Consider the following 20,739-nt stretch of genomic DNA (forward strand, 5'->3'; position numbering starts at 1 on the left):
GTCAACCCACAATCCGACCCAAGTATCCAAATTAACCACAGCTCTCGACCCGGCAATCCGGACACTTTAAATTAACCACAGCTCTCGACCCGGCAATCCGGACACTTTAAAAATTAAGCATCATTATATATATATAGATTAGTTAGTTTAAAAGTTGAACTTATATTAATATAAAAACGTCCCGCGTTTATCAAATTTGGTGTTGAATTTAAAATATAAAGTCTTTGTAGCCTAGTTGGTTAAAGAGTTGTACTTGTTTTATTAGGTTGCAAGTTCGAAACATACCTCTAGCATTTTTAATTTTATTTTTAACCGTTTTAAATTTAAAAACGGGTCAACCCACAATCCGACCCAAGTATCTAAATTAACCACAATTGTCGACCCGGCAATCCGGACACTTTAAAAATTAAGCATCATTATATATATATATTAGTTAGTTAAAAAATTGAACTTATATTAATATTAAAACGTCCCGCGTTTATCAAATTTGGTATTGAATTTAAAATATAAAGTCTTTGTAGCCTAGTTGGTTAAAGAGTTGTACTTGTTTTGTTAGGTTGCAAGTTCGAAACATACTTCTAGCATTTTTAATTTTATTTTTAACCGTTTTAAATTTAAAAACGGGTCAACCCACAATCCGACCCAAGTATCCAAATTAACCACACCTCTCGACCCGGCAATCCGGACACTTTAAAAATTAAGCATCATTATATATATAGATTTTGTTAGGTTGTAAGTTCGAAACATACTTCTAGCATTTTTAATTTTATTTTTAACCGTTTTAAATTTAAAAACGGGTCAACCCACAATCCGACCCAAGTATCCAAATTAACCACAGCTCTCGACCCGGCAATCCGGACACTTTAAATTAACCACAGCTCTCGACCCGGCAATCCGGACACTTTAAAAATTAAGCATCATTATATATATATAGATTAGTTAGTTTAAAAGTTGAACTTATATTAATATAAAAACGTCCCGCGTTTATCAAATTTGGTGTTGAAATTAAAATACAAAGTCTTTGTAGCCTAGTTGGTTAAAGAGTTGTACTTGTTTTATTAGGTTGCAAGTTCGAAACATACCTCTAGCATTTTTAATTTTATTTTTAACCGTTTTAAATTTAAAAACGGGTCAACCCACAATCCGACCCAAGTATCCAAATTAACCACAACTGTCGACCCGGCAATCCGGACACTTTAAAAATTAAGCATCATTATATATATAGATTAGTTAGTTAAAAAGTTGAACGTATATTAATATTAAAACGTCCCGCGTTTATCAAATTTGGTGTTGAATTTAAAATATAAAGTCTTTGTAGCCTAGTTGGTTAAAGAGTTGTACTTGTTTTGTTAGGATGCAAGTTCGAAACATACCTCTAGCATTTTTAATTTTATTTTTAACCGTTTTAAATTTAAAAACGGGTCAACCCACAATCCGACCCAAGTATCCAAATTAACCACAGCTCTCGACCCGGCAATCCGGACACTTTAAAAATTAAGCATCATTATATATATATAGATTAGTTAGTTTAAAAGTTGAACTTATATTAATATAAAAACGTCCCGCGTTTATCAAATTTGGTGTTGAATTTAAAATATAAAGTCTTTGTAGCCTAGTTGGTTAAAGAGTTGTACTTGTTTTATTAGGTTGCAAGTTCGAAACATACCTCTAGCATTTTTAATTTTATTTTTAACCGTTTTAAATTTAAAAACGGGTCAACCCACAATCCGACCCAAGTATCTAAATTAACCACAATTGTCGACCCGGCAATCCGGACACTTTAAAAATTAAGCATCATTATATATATATATTAGTTAGTTAAAAAATTGAACTTATATTAATATTAAAACGTCCCGCGTTTATCAAATTTGGTATTGAATTTAAAATATAAAGTCTTTGTAGCCTAGTTGGTTAAAGAGTTGTACTTGTTTTGTTAGGTTGCAAGTTCGAAACATACTTCTAGCATTTTTAATTTTATTTTTAACCGTTTTAAATTTAAAAACGGGTCAACCCACAATCCGACCCAAGTATCCAAATTAACCACACCTCTCGACCCGGCAATCCGGACACTTTAAAAATTAAGCATCATTATATATATAGATTTTGTTAGGTTGTAAGTTCGAAACATACTTCTAGCATTTTTAATTTTATTTTTAACCGTTTTAAATTTAAAAACGGGTCAACCCACAATCCGACCCAAGTATCCAAATTAACCACAGCTCTCGACCCGGCAATCCGGACACTTTAAATTAACCACAGCTCTCGACCCGGCAATCCGGACACTTTAAAAATTAAGCATCATTATATATATATAGATTAGTTAGTTTAAAAGTTGAACTTATATTAATATAAAAACGTCCCGCGTTTATCAAATTTGGTGTTGAAATTAAAATACAAAGTCTTTGTAGCCTAGTTGGTTAAAGAGTTGTACTTGTTTTATTAGGTTGCAAGTTCGAAACATACCTCTAGCATTTTTAATTTTATTTTTAACCGTTTTAAATTTAAAAACGGGTCAACCCACAATCCGACCCAAGTATCCAAATTAACCACAACTGTCGACCCGGCAATCCGGACACTTTAAAAATTAAGCATCATTATATATATAGATTAGTTAGTTAAAAAGTTGAACGTATATTAATATTAAAACGTCCCGCGTTTATCAAATTTGGTGTTGAATTTAAAATATAAAGTCTTTGTAGCCTAGTTGGTTAAAGAGTTGTACTTGTTTTGTTAGGATGCAAGTTCGAAACATACCTCTAGCATTTTTAATTTTATTTTTAACCGTTTTAAATTTAAAAACGGGTCAACCCACAATCCGACCCAAGTATCCAAATTAACCACAGCTCTCGACCCGGCAATCCGGACACTTTAAAAATTAAGCATCATTATATATATATAGATTAGTTAGTTTAAAAGTTGAACTTATATTAATATAAAAACGTCCCGCGTTTATCAAATTTGGTGTTGAATTTAAAATATAAAGTCTTTGTAGCCTAGTTGGTTAAAGAGTTGTACTTGTTTTATTAGGTTGCAAGTTCGAAACATACCTCTAGCATTTTTAATTTTATTTTTAACCGTTTTAAATTTAAAAACGGGTCAACCCACAATCCGACCCAAGTATCCAAATTAACCACAATTGTCGACCCGGCAATCCGGACACTTTAAAAATTAAGCATCATTATATATATAGATTAGTTAGTTAAAAAGTTGAACTTATATTAATATTAAAACGTCCCGCGTTTATCAAATTTGGTATTGAATTTAAAATATAAAGTCTTTGTAGCCTAGTTGGTTAAAGAGTTGTACTTGTTTTGTTAGGTTGCAAGTTCGAAACATACTTCTAGCATTTTTAATTTTATTTTTAACCGTTTTAAATTTAAAAAGGGTCAACCCACAATCCGACCCAAGTATCCAAATTAACCACACCTCTCGACCCGGCAATCCGGACACTTTAAAAATTAAGCATCATTATATATATAGATTTTGTTAGGTTGCAAGTTCGAAACATACTTCTAGCATTTTTAATTTTATTTTTAACCGTTTTAAATTTAAAAACGGGTCAACCCACAATCCGACCCAAGTATCCAAATTAACCACAGCTCTCGACCCGGCAATCCGGACACTTTAAATTAACCACAGCTCTCGACCCGGCAATCCGGACACTTTAAAAATTAAGCATCATTATATATATATAGATTAGTTAGTTTAAAAGTTGAACTTATATTAATATAAAAACGTCCCGTGTTTATCAAATTTGGTGTTGAAATTAAAATACAAAGTCTTTGTAGCCTAGTTGGTTAAAGAGTTGTACTTGTTTTATTAGGTTGCAAGTTCGAAACATACCTCTAGCATTTTTAATTTTATTTTTAACCGTTTTAAATTTAAAAACGGGTCAACCCACAATCCGACCCAAGTATCCAAATTAACCACAACTGTCGACCCGGCAATCCGGACACTTTAAAAATTAAGCATCATTATATATATAGATTAGTTAGTTAAAAAGTTGAACTTATATTAATATTAAAACGTCCCGCGTTTATCAAATTTGGTATTGAATTTAAAATATAAAGTCTTTGTCGCCTAGTTGGTTAAAGAGTTGTACTTGTTTTGTTAGGTTGCAAGTTCGAAACATACTTCTAGCATTTTTAATTTTATTTTTAACCGTTTTAAATTTAAAAATGGGTCAACCCACAATCCGACCCAAGTATCCAAATTAACCACAGCTCTCGACCCGGCAATCCGGACACTTTAAAAATTAAGCATCATTATATATATATAGATTAGTTAGTTTAAAAGTTGAACTTATATTAATATAAAAACGTCCCGCGTTTATCAAATTTGGTGTTGAAATTAAAATACAAAGTCTTTGTAGCCTAGTTGGTTAAAGAGTTGTACTTGTTTTATTAGGTTGCAAGTTCGAAACATACCTCTAGCATTTTTAATTTTATTTTTAACCGTTTTAAATTTAAAAACGGGTCAACCCACAATCCGACCCAAGTATCCAAATTAACCACAACTGTCGACCCGGCAATCCGGACACTTTAAAAATTAAGCATCATTATATATATAGATTAGTTAGTTAAAAAGTTGAACTTATATTAATATTAAAACGTCCCGCGTTTATCAAATTTGGTATTGAATTTAAAATATAAAGTCTTTGTCGCCTAGTTGGTTAAAGAGTTGTACTTGTTTTGTTAGGTTGCAAGTTCGAAACATACTTCTAGCATTTTTAATTTTATTTTTAACCGTTTTAAATTTAAAAACGGGTCAACCCACAATCCGACCCAAGTATCCAAATTAACCACAGCTCTCGACCCGGCAATCCGGACACTTTAAATTAACCACAGCTCTCGACCCGGCAATCTGGACATTTTAAAAAATAAGCATCATTATATATATATAGATTAGTTAGTTAAAAAGTTGAACTTATATTAATAATAAAACGTCCCGCGTTTATCAAATTTGGTGTTAAATTTAAAATATAAAGTCTTTGTAGCCTAGTTGGTTAAAGAGTTGTACTTGTTTTGATAGGTTGCAAGTTCGAAACATACCTCTAGCATTTTTAATTTTATTTTTAACCGTTTTAAATTTAAAAACGGGTCAACCCACAATCCGACCCAAGTAACCAAATTAACCACAGCTCTCGACCCGGCAATCCGGACACTTTAAAAATTAAGCATCATTATATATATATAGATTCTATTCTCTTATATTCTTCATATCAAATATATATAATGTTCATTTATATCCCCAAATTGATAAAAAAAAAATTCTTATCTCAATTAAAATTCACATACAAAATTATATATTTTATTTTCAATTATTTTTTAAATTGTATAACAATTATTTAATATATTAAATTAAAGAGAAATATTCAAATCCATCTTATTTGTCTAATAATAGTTATATCTAAGGATGGCAATGAGTTGATCAGATCGAGAATCGAGATATATGTTTACGGTTGAGGCATAAATGAAGTGAGAAAGGGGTAGAGTTGTGACAAGGGACACAAATATTATTACTATTCCATCCTCCGTCAGCTACCGATCAAATCGAGAAAAAAATCACACCCTAAAGAGACAATTTAAATCAAAAATTGTGATGACAGAATCTAAGTTATATTTACTATTTGAACTAAAAACAAAACATATAATAAGTTGATTATTGATATTAGGTGACACAATTGGACTAACCATATATATATAAGATCCATTAGTAATATATTAATTAATGATTTTTTGAAGAAAATTATAAATATAATAATTTGTTTTTACGATTTTATTTAATAAATAAATTTGTTTAAAATTTGTTATCAAAATATATTAAAATATTTTATTTTATTTTGTTTGATTCGTTGATATTATTTTCATTAAATATTATATTTGAATATTAACTTTTATTAATTTTATTAAAAACGAGTACCCTACTAGTATATTCATAACCTAAACTTAAGACATTTAAATAAAAACTCATTACATTTGTTTATTAGAAATTAGTTTTACACTTGAGCTACTTTAATATATTTAATAACATTTGTTCAATTAAATCAATTTAAAAATTTTATCAACAAATTCAATATCTAACTATATTAATAATATTATGATAATATTATAATAATATAAAAAAAATTAAAATTGATTAAGATATTATAAAATATTAATAATATAATATTATAGTTAAATAAATTGGTGAGTCATATTTCATTCAAAATAAGAAAGTACAATATAAAAATTCTAACTAATATGTCCCGATATAAAATTAGATGCAACAAAAGAATTTAATCACTTTAACTTAATAGATTGTTGACAATCGATTTATTTCTGCAATAAATAAAACGACCATAATTGACCAAATTCGCAAGAATTAGGACAATATATTGAAATAAAGTATACAAAAGTCACATTTCAACTAAAAATGTGAGGTTAAAGGTCCACTAGCATGGTTGTCGTAACAGCCAAAAACAAAATAATAATTTATTGAGTACAAAACTAACAATAGAGATAGATGTCCTTAACATTGGATCAAGACCAACAACTAAACATAGGTTTATTACTAAATATAAATGACTGCTAAAATAAAAAAAAATTATGAAGTTAAATAGAAGTGAAAGTTATGAATGTATAGTATGTTAGTTTCTTATATTTAAAACAATTAAAATAGGACTATGAAACTACAGTGCTAGAAGGAAATATAAACATCACTAGATCATAAAAAAAAAAATACTTTTAATAGATTTATTTGAAAAACATCTACCCATGGTTAAAAAAGAAACATTGGTGGACAAAGTGGAAGATCATGATTTCGTGTGTTCAAGAATAAAAAGGTGTCTCTACCCGTAGAGTATTTCAAGTGACAAAATTTACATAAAAAAAATCGAATATTAAGTTCAATTTTCACAAAAAAAAAAAAAAAATTAAATTATTTTGTTTTAAGTTAAAACAAAGAACATTAATAAATGAATAAACAAAATATGGCATAGATACATAAATAAATTTAAAATACGAGGACAAATATCATATTAAATAGTTTGTACAAATAAATGTCTTATATCTAAATTATAAATATTAACAAAATTAAATTTTATTTTATATTTTAAATGTAGTTTAATGAGTAAAACAATTTAATTTGTTAAGAAAGATGTATAAATAACTTTTGGTTGCAACTAAATTATACATATTTTAATCATTTTCAAATTATCATTAAATTTAGCAATTTGATATCATAAAACTGCCCAACCCAACTAATGGTTGGGTTCACCCATTAACAAAACTGTAGGTAGTTCAATTTGAGAGTTCCATAAATTTATGGTTTTATTCCATAAACCCTAAATATATTTTTAAAAAAAAGTAAAATCAATATATTTTATTTTAGACTTTTTTTTCTTATTTGGTATGATTGTATGAATTATTTTATAGATTTAAATATAATAAAGTTGATTATTTTGAATTAGGGTATTTGTTTATTCCTCTAATTTATTTGATTTTGAATGAAAATGCTACATTTATTGGACTGGACACAATAGGCTTCCAGCTGGGAGTGCCTTGCTGGCATGTTGTCTTGCTCCGTTGGCACTTTGTCTCCTGCTTGGCTGGCTTTTTATTTTTATATTTATTTTGTATGTTTTAAAAGAATTGGCTTCTTATGTACACTTTCTAATCTCATTATTCTCTTCTAATAGTTCATGATGATTAAACTTAATTGTTCATGTTTTAACATATTTTTATTGAGAATTGAATAAATATATAGTCCTAATCGTAGGTTATGATTAGCCGGACCAGCTTCCTCCCCCGGGGAAGCAACTGGATTACCAGGAGGCACAGGTACAGCTTCCGGCTGATTCTCCGGATCGGTTAAACATTCTATTAGGGAGCCTGGTCTTGACTCTTCTGTGTGGTATTCATTTTCGTTTGGCTCTTGAAATTCAATCCAGCAGTGGTTGAAACAACTCGCAAAATTCAACCACTTCACCTACTTCATTGCCCCCAACCTTTTCTCGTACCTCTATTAAGTAATGAACTTCTAATTTGGTTTCTCCATTTCAAAAAAATAAGTCTTATATATACAATTTTTTGAATAGGGATAGTAACGGGTGCCCTATCCGTCGGGTAGGGAAGTATCAATTCCCAAACTAGATTTTCAATTAACTACCTGATCCTGACCCCAAATCCGACAATCATCTCTATTTATATTAGGGATGGCAATGCCCGATACCCGTGGATAGTCGATGATCGGATCAGGTATTTTAAATCGGGATCGGGAATGAGAATGATAAATAATTATCGATCGGATTCGAGGTCGGGGTGTGTCAAACCCAAACACAAAACTCGATACCCAATTTTGTTAATATTAAAATATATATATCAAAATTTTAATCATTATAATAAATATATACTTTATTATATTTACCCACATTTCACATAACCATATTTAATAACAAAAGGTTATTTCCATCTTCAATTCTCTTTCCTCATTCTTCATCTTCAACATTATTCTCACTAATTTCAACATTATTTTCTCTAGTTTCTTGAACTTTAAGACAATAGACAACATAAGTATAAGTATGAATAAGTAATGTTTTAACTATGTTTCGATAAAACAATTAAAAACAATGTTTAGATTTCTCATTTCTAAGAATGACAAATTAGAGAACACAATCTAAAACAGTAAATTAATCTATTGAACATGTTTTGTTTTATTATTAATGTAATACATAAAAATAGGAATGAATGATACATGTGACATTAGTTAACCCGATAAAATCATACGTTGATAAATTAGGTGAATCATTAAATAAGCGGTGCATTTATGTTTTCCTCTTAACTGTATTAGTTCGAGTATTTATATTTGAATTAAAATGAAATAATTAAGCATATTATAAAATAACTCTAAACATTTATAATTTAATCCATTAGGTAGTTAAATTGATTAGAATTTAGTGATGATCATGCTATATATAATATATATATATATATATATATATTTAATACTGTTATTGTTGATATCTTTGTTATGTTGAAATCAATTGAATTAAAATAGTATTAAACAGGTAAAACACACTTATGTGCGTGATTTAAGGAAAATTTAACCACGAAACCAGACAAAACAAAGTGAAAAATAGTGGGTCCACATAATCGCCGACAATCAAGCACATGGGTGGGTCCCTAATACACTTGTAGGAAAGGAAAGGAAGGAGATTTCAAATCCACTCTTTTGTTCGTTGTACCCAATTTTCAAACAAATATAGTTAAATTTCCAAAAAAAGAAAAATAATATTTTAAAAAATGTGTGTTCGGTATTTACGCGGCATAACACTTTAGGTTGAATATTAGATAAGAAGATGATATGTGAGAAAAAATAAAAGAGTTAAGATATTTTTAAAAAAAAATTGTTATTTTTTCAGTAAACTTCTCATTTGGAGTGCGAGTAATTTCGCGGTAAACATATAGCATACAAATTCTTTCAAATAATTTAACCAGGAGAAATGATAGAAATCACGACTTTGGGGAGCGACTCGTACAACGAAAGCATCACTGTTATACTAAAGTGACACCGTTGTTATACAAAAGAGACCTCGTTCCTTTTGTATAACAGCGATGTCACTTTCGTATAATATCAAGGTCCCAAAGTCGTGCTCCCAATCATTTTTCTTTAACCAAACGCGTGGAACTTGTGGGCTTGAACCTAGATCATCGAGAGGCTAGGGTTCTTGAAATATAAGAATGGTACATTTGGAAGTTCCTTGTCAAAAGAAAAAGTTAATGGGCAAAATTGAACAATGCAAGAAGTTGTGAAAGAGAATAATCAATCTGTTGTGTTTTTTTGAGCTGTGAGTTAGCTGTCCTTTTGTTCGGTTTTCTCTCTCTTCTTCTTCCCCCTTCTTCCTCACATACTCCATTAGAGAAGAAAGCCACTCTCTCTCTCTCTATTCAATCTCATTTCCAGAGGAGCGTCGGATGTCGTCTCATCCGAGATGAAGACAACGAACTCCATACCTAAGCTCTCTCTGTTATTTCTTCATTTCCTTCTCTTTACCATCACCACATACATACCTTTCGCTAAAGGTGGTAGTCTCCGTCTGACGGATGCAGAAGCACATTACATTCGACAGCGGCAGCTACTTTACTACAGAGATGAATTCGGCGACCGCGGCGAGCATGTCACAGTCGACTCATCTCTTACATTCGAGAATCCTCGTATCCGGAACGCATACATTGCTCTCCAAGCTTGGAAGCTAGCAATTCTCTCAGATCCTCTCAATCTCACAGCAAACTGGATCGGATCTAACGTCTGCAACTACACTAATATCTACTGTGCTCCATCTCTAGACGATCTTTCAATAAGAACAGTCGCCGGCATCGATCTCAACCACGGCGATATCGCCGGATATCTACCGGAGGAGCTTGGTTTACTTACAGATCTAGCATTGTTCCATATAAACTCAAATCGTTTCTGCGGCACTGTTCCACGTAAGTTTAACAACTTGAAGCATTTATTTGAGCTAGATCTGAGTAACAACCGGTTCGCTGGGAAATTCCCCAGAGTAGTTCTTCAGTTACCTAGTTTGAAATTTCTGGATCTGAGGTTTAATGAGTTCGAAGGAGAGGTGCCGAAGGAGCTATTTGATAAAGATCTGGACGCTATATTCATCAATCATAATAGGTTTCAGTTTGAATTGCCACGTAATTTGGGTAATTCGCCGGTTTCTGTTATTGTTTTGGCTAATAATAAGTTCCATGGATGTTTACCTGCTAGCATAGGGAACATGTCTAGATTGAATGAAATCATTTTGATGAATAATGGGTTGAGGTCTTGTTTACCGACGGAGATTGGGATGTTGAAGAATTTGACTGTGTTTGATGTGAGTTTTAATGAGTTTATGGGGTCGTTGCCGGAGTCGATTGGTGGGATGGTAAGCTTGGAACAGCTTAATGTTGGACATAATATGTTGTCGGGATCTATTCCGGCGAGTATTTGTAAGCTTCCGAGGCTTGTTAATTTTACATTTTCTGATAACTTCTTTACGGGTGAACCTTCGGTGTGTTTGGGATTGTCGGAGTTTGATGATACGAGGAATTGCTTGCCGCAGCGATTGGCTCAGCGTTCTGATAAGCAGTGTGGGGCGTTCTTGTCAAGGGCTGTGGATTGTAGTGCGTTTAAGTGTAAGCCTTTTGTTTCTACTATTCCGGCACCACCACCTCCTCCGCCCATATTCTTTCCTTCACCGCCGGTTCATGTTTCGCCGCCGCCGGTTTATGTTTCTCCTCCAGTATACTCCCCTCCATCTCCTCCACCTTCACCGTCTGTTTACTCCCCTCCATCTCCTCCTCCGCCACCACCGGTTTACTCGCCTCCTCCGCCACCACCGGTTTACTCGCCTCCGCCTCCACCACCGGTTTACTCGCCTCCGCCTCCACCACCGGTTTACTCGCCTCCACCTCCACCACCACCGGTTTACTCGCCTCCGCCTCCACCACCGGTTTACTCGCCTCCACCTCCACCACCGGTTTATTCGCCTCCTCCACCACCACCGGTTTACTCGCCTCCACCTTCACCACCGGTTTACTTGCCTCCACCTCCTCCACCACCTTCACCTCCACCACCGCCTGTATACTCGCCTCCGCCACCCATTTACTCGCCTTCACCGCCTCCTCCACCTCCTTCGCCTACACCCTTTTACTTCAATTCACCACCACCTCCTCCTCCGCCTTCACCGCCTATGCCCTATTACTATTATTCTCCGCCACCACCACCACCTCCACATTCTCATCCTCCGCCACCTTCCTATGTTTATTCATCCCCACCTCCACCGTTGCCTCCAGTTCATTCTCCACCTCCACCGATGTCTCCAGTCTATCCACCCCCTCAACCACAATTACCTCCTTGTATAGAACCACTGCCTTCACCACCACCACCACAACATCATGATGTCCATCACTCTCCTCCTCCTCCTCCGCCAGTACAATATTATTCACATCCTCCTCCACCACCTCCAGAAGTATACGAGGGGCCATTGCCACCAATTTTTGGAGTTCCATATGCATCACCTCCACCACCTCCTTTCTATTGATTCTTTTTTTTAAATCCTCTTTGAAAAGCAGTGTAGAAAGTGTTAGCAGCAATTCTATATATTATTATTATCCAAGCCATATTCTCAGTTGAAGCCAATTATGAATTACATATGTTCATAATCACATGAGAGGAGATTGTAGCATGTGTTGATGAATTGCAGTTGAGAAGAGGATGGATGATGGAAGATGGAGAAGGGGGTCTGATCTCTCCTCCTCCATTTGATGAAATAAAAAAGGCAAGCAATTTAGGTTTCAAGTGTAAGTATGGAGAAGATCATAATTATTATTATTATTATTATTAATTAGAGGATCAGCATCTAGCTGCTGCTTGGTATTGAATGCATGCATGCATTTCCTTTTAATGCTTCTTCTGCTAGCAATTTATAGCTAATTGACAGCAGCATTATGGTTGGTTGGTGTATTTTCTTTCTTCATTTCAATTTTGTTCTACATTTCTTGTCCCCCCTAAGTGTCATTGTTTTTAGTAGTAACTAGTATTACTTTGGTTGGTATAATAAGGAAACCAAAGAGACATCATTTTGGTATTTTTTTTTTTTGTTTTTGACAACTTTGAGACTGGACTCTGGAGATATTTGGCTTGCATCATATTGGATACAAGCCATTCATGTTTTACTACTATAATATATATTCTTTATTTTATTCCTCCTTGGATTGTTGTTGTGTATATATGTATGTATCAGACCACAAATAAATTATTTGTTTATGTATCTTGATCTAGATATACAAACAAATGCTGCCAGCCTAAGTAAAAGAGATTTTTGTAGTTTCTATTAAATTTCATCATCATCTCTACCGCCATAACTTCATCTAATATAATTCTTAAGTCATACCATTCTAAGTGAAATCAAATTCGTAATTAGTCTATTAAGAACTACTCTTTTACTTAAACTCTCTTAGGCCTTGTTCGGATTGGGGTTTTTAAAAAAACTTAGAGATGGAAAAAAGTAATGATTGGTGATGATTTTGAGGAGGTGATGATTATTTGTGGTAAAAAGACTTAAAGGGTATTGATATATATAAATAAAATAAAAAATAATAATTTAAAATAGAGGGTATTTTAGTATTTTGGTTAATGAAATGAGTGATGTGATTGTTGAGAAGTGATTGATGAGAAAACTGATTTTGGATGAGTTTTTTAAAAAACCCATAGAGAACAAGGCCTTAGTGGGTTATTTGTCCATATATTAATTTGACATTCAATTTATTATATTAGGTAAAACTGAAAATAAAACATTAAATTTGAAATGGTAAAAGTAAGAAATACAGTTTAAGATTCTCTGTTTGAAAATAGGTTAAATCATAAATAAAAAAGGTCACTTTGGGAGAAAGTGTTTGGAGGAAAGTTAGACATGATTCATTAGTGGGTTGGATCCTTGTTTGTTTGATAGCATTAACATGTGAAGTCTGACACCCAACCCTGACCTAACAATCTATATTTAATATATATATATATATATTTAAATAATAGAATTAATTCCACATATTATCTTTCAAGCTCCATATCTTATCACGTGAGAAAGAAACAGAAAGTAAGGCAGAGGCCAACAACGGTCAGTCATGGGCAAGTTTTTTCCAAAAAAATATGCTCAATGTCTTTCCATTTTACTGTTACTTTTTAGCCTTTCTTCTTTTTACAGTTATCTGATTATGAGAAAAAGTGAGTTTTTTTATAGAAAAATTAATATATAATGATAAAAATAATAATTTAAAATAAAATATAAGATATTTTAGTATATAATTCATATTTCTTTTAATAATAATAAATAAATAAAAACTTTGGAAACATAATGTAACAAAACTTATCATACCTTCTTTTCTTTTTTTTGATAAAGCCAATAATGTCACACTCTCCACATCATGTGACCTACCACACCTGAAAATCAATAATAATCTAAATTTCAAGTACAACATATCTCAATAATGTAAACAAAAAAACATTAAATAATACCAAAATGGTATTAACTACATATCAATCATTCTTTACAATCACAAATATCTTACAACAAATTCTTCACCTCAGTCAATAATAATAATAATAAATAATAAAAAGGAATTTTGCCTTTTTTAAAAATTTTACAATCGGATAGAATAAAGCTGACAGATACCAATTTGAGGTGATGGTGGTAGTGGTTTCAAGCAGCAGCATTTCATTCCTCCTCTTTCTCAAACATTCCTCTTCTACTTGAGGAATAAATAAGGCTTTTTTTTTTTAACCAATCTGCAATAATATAATCAAGAGATACAAAATTTTGCCCACTCCAAAATACAAAAAACAATAAAGATGTACTTTTTTTTATCCAAAGGGGTTCCCTCCCATGGAAGGAAAAGTATTCGCCGCTGCAACTGGTCCTGCTGAATATATTCCACCCCCCACCATTTGTTGTTGATGATGATGATCGTGGCCAGGAGGAGGATTCGAGGTTGCAAATTCCGCGCCAAAAAAGTCCATTACACCTTGAGGAGGAGGAGGCCTACTACTAATAATCAATAAGCCGAATTTCAGATATAATCTATAATTATGAAAAGTTACAAAAAAAGGGGTTCAAATGGTTCTATTATAATAAAGCTTAGAAAAAAACAAGGATCTTGATGTCAATGACTCAAATGAGAAAAATATACCTTATGGGTATGTTGTTATTAGGAACCGACTGCGTCATTAATGAATCTGAGACATCATTAAGATATATATATAAATATGTAACAATAATCGCAAATCAGAGATTAGAAATGGGAAAGTTGCATTACTGGGAGGAGGCATAAATGGTTGTTGTGCTTGAGGTACACCAGATGAATAAGATGATGACTGGGAACCCCACATTGGTAAGGCGTCTTGCATAGATCCCATGGAAGGAAACTGGTTTTGCAGAAACCATATATGAAAAAATTAATGACTACTTTTTTTTGCTACTCTTTAGAGAGAAAGAGGTAACAAGTAAATTATTATACCGATGAAACCTGAGCCGGAGGAGGCATTTCATCATTGAGATCAAATGGATTGCTGGATTTTGATGACTGTAGATGTGGATGGGGCATTTGCTGTGTACATACATACATTTCATCATATAAACAACCAACATATTATTATTTTGATTTTTTTAAGGAAAAATGTGAACTAGCATTTTATAAACAAACCCTAGATCATACCATTGCAGGATTATTATATTGCATTTGGAGTCCATATCCAGGGAGAGGAGCAGTTTGCCAACCTGGCATTCCTCCATAAGATGGATAAGTTGAGGCAAATATATCCTGCAAAACAAGTACAGTTCAGAAAAATAATGTGTTAGACTTAGACATGAAACCACTTCTTGTCACCAGGACCTTGTTTGACTGAAAAAAAAATACCTTTACATGAAAAGAAAATTTAAGTAATTTAACCCAAAAAAACCCATTTTTTTATCAATCAAGATTTTGATTTCCTAGCATAGATTTTTTTTCCAAATAAGCTCTCATATCAAACAAGCTCCAGATTAGCAACCTGTTACCTGGGGCAATTCTTTTCGTGAGGCAGATTTGGGTTCCGCTGTAGAAGAAGGCTGAGCTGCACCAGCATGGACTGCCTCCGAGAAAGGTAAAAAGCCAGATTGGCCAGTAGGGACAGGTGAAACATTGGAAGAAGCAACAGAAGTTGGAGCAATGGACGAATTCCATGGCTGCCAAAGATCACAATATGTTATACCATAAATAAAAAAATAAAAAAAAATCAGGATCATAGGCCAAACAAAATGGATGAAGAAAGCTGTAAAGAGGCACCTGATTATTTGGAGGTCCACCAACAGACGGAGCAAATGACTGGCTAGGAGGAAAGGAGGGATGCTGACCATGAGGCATGCCATGGGAAGTCGGCACATTTGATGGATACCCCGATGGTGGCCCAGAAACCGCCACAGGAACAGTTGCAGAAGGAAATTGAGCAAAGTTGTTTGCTGGAGCTGCGGCAGGCAAACCAAAGGATGGATAATTCGCAGGGGGTGACATGTTCAAGTTGTTTGCAGAAGAGATAGCTTGAACATTATTACTGTCATTTGAGACAAACATTTGCCCTGGAGGTGCAACTGGTGGATTAGTACTAGATTGTAATGCAAATAAATCGCCTCCAGGCATCAAATTATTGCTACCAGGTGCTACAGCAGAGGGAGCTACTACGGATGTTGAAGAGGAAAATTGTGAAAATACAGATAGCAATGGATTGTCATTCGACGAAGCAGAAGGTATTGTGGTGGGGGCAGAGTCAAAGCAAGCCCAGTTGTCAGCATTGGACAAAGTACCTAGCTGATCAGTGGATTTGTCTGGAACAGCTTGCTGAGTCTGTTGTGTTGTTGTGGCGGTTACTGGAATAGGTTCAGCAAAAGCGTCGAAATCAATGAGAGATCCAAAATTCTCATTTTTAGTTTCGGCTGGATTTCCATTAGAAGATGCCAAGCTACTTGATGAAACACTCCTCTGTAATTAACAACATGGTCAGTAAATGGAATTTTTACTCTGAAAGGAAAATAAGAAATAAAAGTTTATAATGGCATTTTGTCTCTAACTCACTAGAGGCGCAGAGTTGATAGTGCATTTGGTATACAGAAAAGGATATTAGATGCATAAGAAATCACACAAGCTATTATTATATGTAACTAATGAAGGGGAGATTAAGTGAAGTAACAAAAAACTAGTTAAAAGGAACAAAATCTACACAAGCTTTTCTGAATGAGGAGCAACATTACTCTTCAACTTTGATAAATGGAGCAAATAGACCCAATAATGACTTCCATTGGCCTGTTAGTTACATGTCCAACGACATGTTCTAATTTTCCATTATGGAGGTTACTGTTGGACCTATCTGCTTTATTTATCAAAAGTTAAAAGGAAATATTGCTCTTAAAATAGTTTGCTAATTTTGAGATGTTCATGTATATATGATCTTTTTCCCAACAAACTACACAATAAAAAAAAAAAATCAATTTATCAGAACATCACCTGTGTGACAAAGGAACCATTATCTTTAGGAGGTTCAATACGAAGAGGCAATACATTGTCCCCCAAAATCTCCCTGACAGGACGAGCCATAGGGGGACTAGAAATATTCCCATCTTTTTGAAGGTCAGGTGATCTTGTATCAAAAGTTCTACTATCATCTGTTTTCCTACCATTCCCAAATCTATCTTCACGTCGCCAGTCATTCACAACCTCAGTATGGGCTGGGCTTTTCCTGTTATCACCATATTGTCGACTTTCTAGATACCCTGGACTCCTACTGTCCAAACTACTTCTGTCATCACTTCTACCACCGGGGCTTGGCCTGTCACCATAACGACGCTCATATCCATCCTCAGATGCAGGGCTTCTCGATCCACTATGATATGCATCATTCCTCTTGTTTGCATAGGAATCTTCTGGTTCGCCCTGCATGATATGAAAAGGTTGATCTTTGTAAGATAACAACTCTAGTCTGGGAGGTCACAAAAGAATGACCATATGAAACTGCTCCATTTCTGAACTTTCTTAGACCACCATCCATATTATGTTGAAGAGATCAAATCTTCATTGGCTGTATTATATCTATCTTTTCTGTTTGTGTTTTGCTATTTGAGAAATGAGATGAGGTTGGGATAAGTCTTACCATCTTTCCTCTTGGTGGTTTGTCTAAACTCCTCTCACCAGTATATCGTCTATCAACATAGACGTGTCTGATAAAGTCTCGAAGCTTCTCAACATGGCTGACAACAAAACAGAAATAAGAGAAGCAGTTGCATTTTAAAAGAACTACCAGTACATGGCCTAGCTTCAATACCTGCTATCAGGAAAAGAATTCCGCTGTGAATCCAGCTCCTTCAAGTAAACTTCCTTAGCACGCTTCAGTTTAAAACATTGAAACAAATTACAATGTAAACTATGGACCGTTAACAATTAGATACCCTACACCAGAAGAGATTCATACCGCATTTCCACCTCCTTGAAGAGAAGCAACTTCTTGCGATGTAAATTTGGCCATTGATATTGATTTTACTCTGTGTGTGAACTCTCGACTGTAAACAGTTCCATATACCGATTGAAACTATTAAAATTCTTGGCCAAAAAAATACTAATATATAGTTCCGACCTCTTGATTAATTTAACATAAAAGGATCATATACATGCATGAAAAAGCTAGTTTACTTACTGTATCCCACTGCAGTTTGTGCAAACAAAAGTCCAGAAATTTGTACAGACATATTGTGGTCCCTGCATTAGAAACCCAGTTAACATCATCAGAGAAAATTTTATTTCTTTGCTACAGCTGATAAAAATCGTTGTTTTAGATGATACGATGCAACCAAAGCAAAGTCACTGTAACTGCCAACAAGCCTGATGGACCAACATTATGATAGATTGCTTATCAAAAAAAATTATTCAGAACAAGAAATAGCATTAAATAGCCTTTACAACTTTCAGCTACAACATTTTCTAACAATATGTTATAGTAATCCTGTGAGGAGAGGAATATTTCAGTTCTAATTGGATCTCGAAGATCCGTGATGCATATATTTCATATAGGTGTCCCAACTGCTGGAACAAATTTGAAGGATTGGCTTAGTGGAGGAAAATATAATGTTGCATGGAAGTACAATTATTGATTGCTTGGTGCAGGTCATTCTTTCCAGGCAAATTACTAGTAGATCAATGGTAATGAAGAAATAGGGGAGTTTTTCATGATGAAAGAGTTCATTGCGAAGGTATTGGTCAAATGGGTTTATGTGAAGTGTCTAGATACTTTTTTTCTTGGTGTTTATCTTGCGAGTGTATCGAACCATTCTCTTGTATGAGGCTATAGCACCTTCCTGTGCAAGTTCGGGATACAAGACCTACCATTTAGTTATCCATATGGACATTGGCCAAGTGATTTGGAGCATATTTTGGAATGTGTTTTAAGAAATGCGGGAGCACCAAAAACAGAGATCTCAATCCTTCAATCTATATGAAAGAAATGAAAGATATAGACAAGCAACTAGAATTGCTCAATCTAGGCCATCAAAGAAAACAGCATCTTAATTCTCAACTGAAAATGAAGATGAAGCATATGGTCTGGTGTGAAACAATCCAGAACTTCTCTTGCATATCAATTACACTAAGTCTACTCAGATCTGAACAAATCTCTTGCTCTATCTATCTCCGGTCAAATAGATAGATTTCTAAGAACAGTATAAAATTGCGGCAGTTTTTCCATTTTGGGGAAATACAAGAATGCAAACCTCAACCATATGAAAATCAAGCTACAAACTATAATTCAGTAAAAACAAACTAGAATCAAAAAGTCTAACAACAGATCATACCAAGCTATTGCAGTTAATGCATCTGCGATTCTCGGAAAGCTTAAGCAGATTCCGAATAGTTTTCTCGTTTTTCGCATCCTCCTTTACTCGACTCGCCATTCCTCTTCCCTACCAACGCAAATCTAAACGTGAAATCATTATCGACAATTAGTTATCGGAATTCAACCTTGCCGAGCATCAGATCTAAGATGATTAATCCAATTGAGAAGTGTAGAAGACTAACCTGATCTTCCAGTTACAGGATGGACACGGATGAGTCAGTGATTATTCTGTAAACGTCAGGTGGCAGAGGTAGTGAAGGAAGTGAAGCTTGGAGGTTTGTGAAAAACGGAGAGGAAAGGAGGAGAGAGGAGAGAGGGGAAATCCGGCTGTATTCGCTGGAAATGAACTGTATGTATCAATGGATGGTGGACTAATTTACAATTCCATGGCCAGCCAAGCCAAAAATGGTGGTAGACCTTTTTTACTGCCTTGCCTAAATTTTCTGATCTATATAAATACTACTCTCTTTCATTAAAAGCAAAAACAAAGGTTTCCTTCTCCACTTACCTATCAAACTAACTCAAATATGAAACCCTAATTTTATTTTCATGTCAACATACACTATATATAATTATTAAAGAAATAATATTTCTTTTAAACATTCTTCAAAATTAGTTTTGGCTCAAACACCATCAATACCCTTGAATTCTTCATCCCCACTTGCATTAAATGAATTTTGGACTTCTTTTAAACTTTTGACTTTGGAACTATTAAAAGTACGTTTTTTTAACGAATCGAGAATTTTAACTAATTCTTTCAAATACAGTAATTAAAATTTCGTTGAAATTTGATAATTAAATTAGTGACATAAATTTTTATTTATTTATAAATGTCACGTAAATAATAAATTAATAACGTTTGAAACCATTAAAATAAAATATTATTTAGTATAATTTTAATAATAAAGAGTTATAAAGTGTAATGTTTGAGATATCCAAAATCTTAATTGGTCACAATTAAGGATGACAATTATAACCCGTTCTGCGTTTTTTTATCTAAATTGTCCTGTTAAGAGCAGTTTTTTTCAAAATCGAACGGGATAATGCGGGGACGGTATTTGTGTCCCGATTTCACCACGAACACTAATAAACATAATTGAATATATATATATATATATATTATATTACTAATATATTTATTTATTCATTATATTTTATAAGAATTTTTAGTTTATTTCTTTATAATAATATAATTTTTTAATATATTATAATATATAATATTAAAATATCCGTTATATAATTTTATGAATGAGCTATTTTATGTTTTTAAGATAATATGGTATAACGGTGTTCTGCGGAGATTTTTCGAAA

At 33.4% G+C, this 20,739-nt stretch overlaps 2 protein-coding genes across 6 annotated transcripts; one reads left to right on the forward strand and one right to left on the reverse strand.

The window, feature by feature from the left end:
* Positions 1-9,852: 9,852 nt before the first annotated feature.
* Positions 9,853-12,082, forward strand: LOC124915065 (leucine-rich repeat extensin-like protein 4). The gene has a single exon (XM_047455713.1). The coding sequence runs from the start codon at positions 9,971-9,973 to the stop codon at positions 12,065-12,067; it is 2,097 nt and encodes a 698-aa protein (XP_047311669.1). The 5' UTR covers positions 9,853-9,970; the 3' UTR covers positions 12,068-12,082.
* A 1,921-nt stretch (positions 12,083-14,003) lies between these two features.
* LOC124914363 (probable ADP-ribosylation factor GTPase-activating protein AGD14) lies at positions 14,004-19,869 on the reverse strand. 5 transcript variants are annotated; one of them, XM_047454894.1, is made up of 15 exons: positions 19,611-19,869; positions 19,388-19,509; positions 18,238-18,299; positions 18,016-18,103; positions 17,869-17,930; positions 17,698-17,794; positions 17,055-17,480; positions 15,843-16,532; positions 15,575-15,742; positions 15,234-15,338; positions 15,036-15,125; positions 14,835-14,949; positions 14,709-14,754; positions 14,377-14,566; positions 14,004-14,307 (listed from the first exon to the last, which is right to left on the reverse strand). In XM_047454894.1, the coding sequence occupies exons 2-14, from the start codon at positions 19,484-19,486 to the stop codon at positions 14,383-14,385; spliced, it is 2,232 nt and encodes a 743-aa protein (XP_047310850.1). In that variant the 5' UTR covers positions 19,487-19,509; positions 19,611-19,869; the 3' UTR covers positions 14,004-14,307; positions 14,377-14,382. The 5 variants fall into 5 exon arrangements, with proteins under 5 accessions (XP_047310850.1, XP_047310849.1, XP_047310851.1 ...); XM_047454893.1 differs by having other exon boundaries at positions 14,004-14,566; positions 19,388-19,495; XM_047454895.1 differs by having other exon boundaries at positions 14,004-14,563.
* Between the last annotated feature and the right edge of the window lie 870 nt (positions 19,870-20,739).

The sequence above is a fragment of the Impatiens glandulifera genome, chromosome 9, assembly GCF_907164915.1.
Source record: "Impatiens glandulifera chromosome 9, dImpGla2.1, whole genome shotgun sequence".
Taxonomy (NCBI): Eukaryota; Viridiplantae; Streptophyta; class Magnoliopsida; order Ericales; family Balsaminaceae; genus Impatiens; species Impatiens glandulifera.

What these genes read in the sequence shown, in the direction of transcription:
- LOC124915065 (XM_047455713.1), top strand. Translation starts at nt 9,971, where the DNA reads ATGAAGACAACGAACTCCATACCTAAGCTCTCTCTGTTATTTCTTCAT.
- LOC124914363 (XM_047454893.1), bottom strand. Translation starts at nt 19,486, where the DNA reads ATGGCGAGTCGAGTAAAGGAGGATGCGAAAAACGAGAAAACTATTCGG. An exon ending in ATGGTTCCTTTGTCACACAG is followed by an intron (nt 16,533 to 17,054) that starts GTGATGTTCTGA and finishes TGTTAATTACAG; the next exon opens with AGGAGTGTTTCATCAAGTAG. An exon ending in CTCCGGCTCAGGTTTCATCG is followed by an intron (nt 14,950 to 15,035) that starts GTATAATAATTT and finishes TGGTTTCTGCAA; the next exon opens with AACCAGTTTCCTTCCATGGG.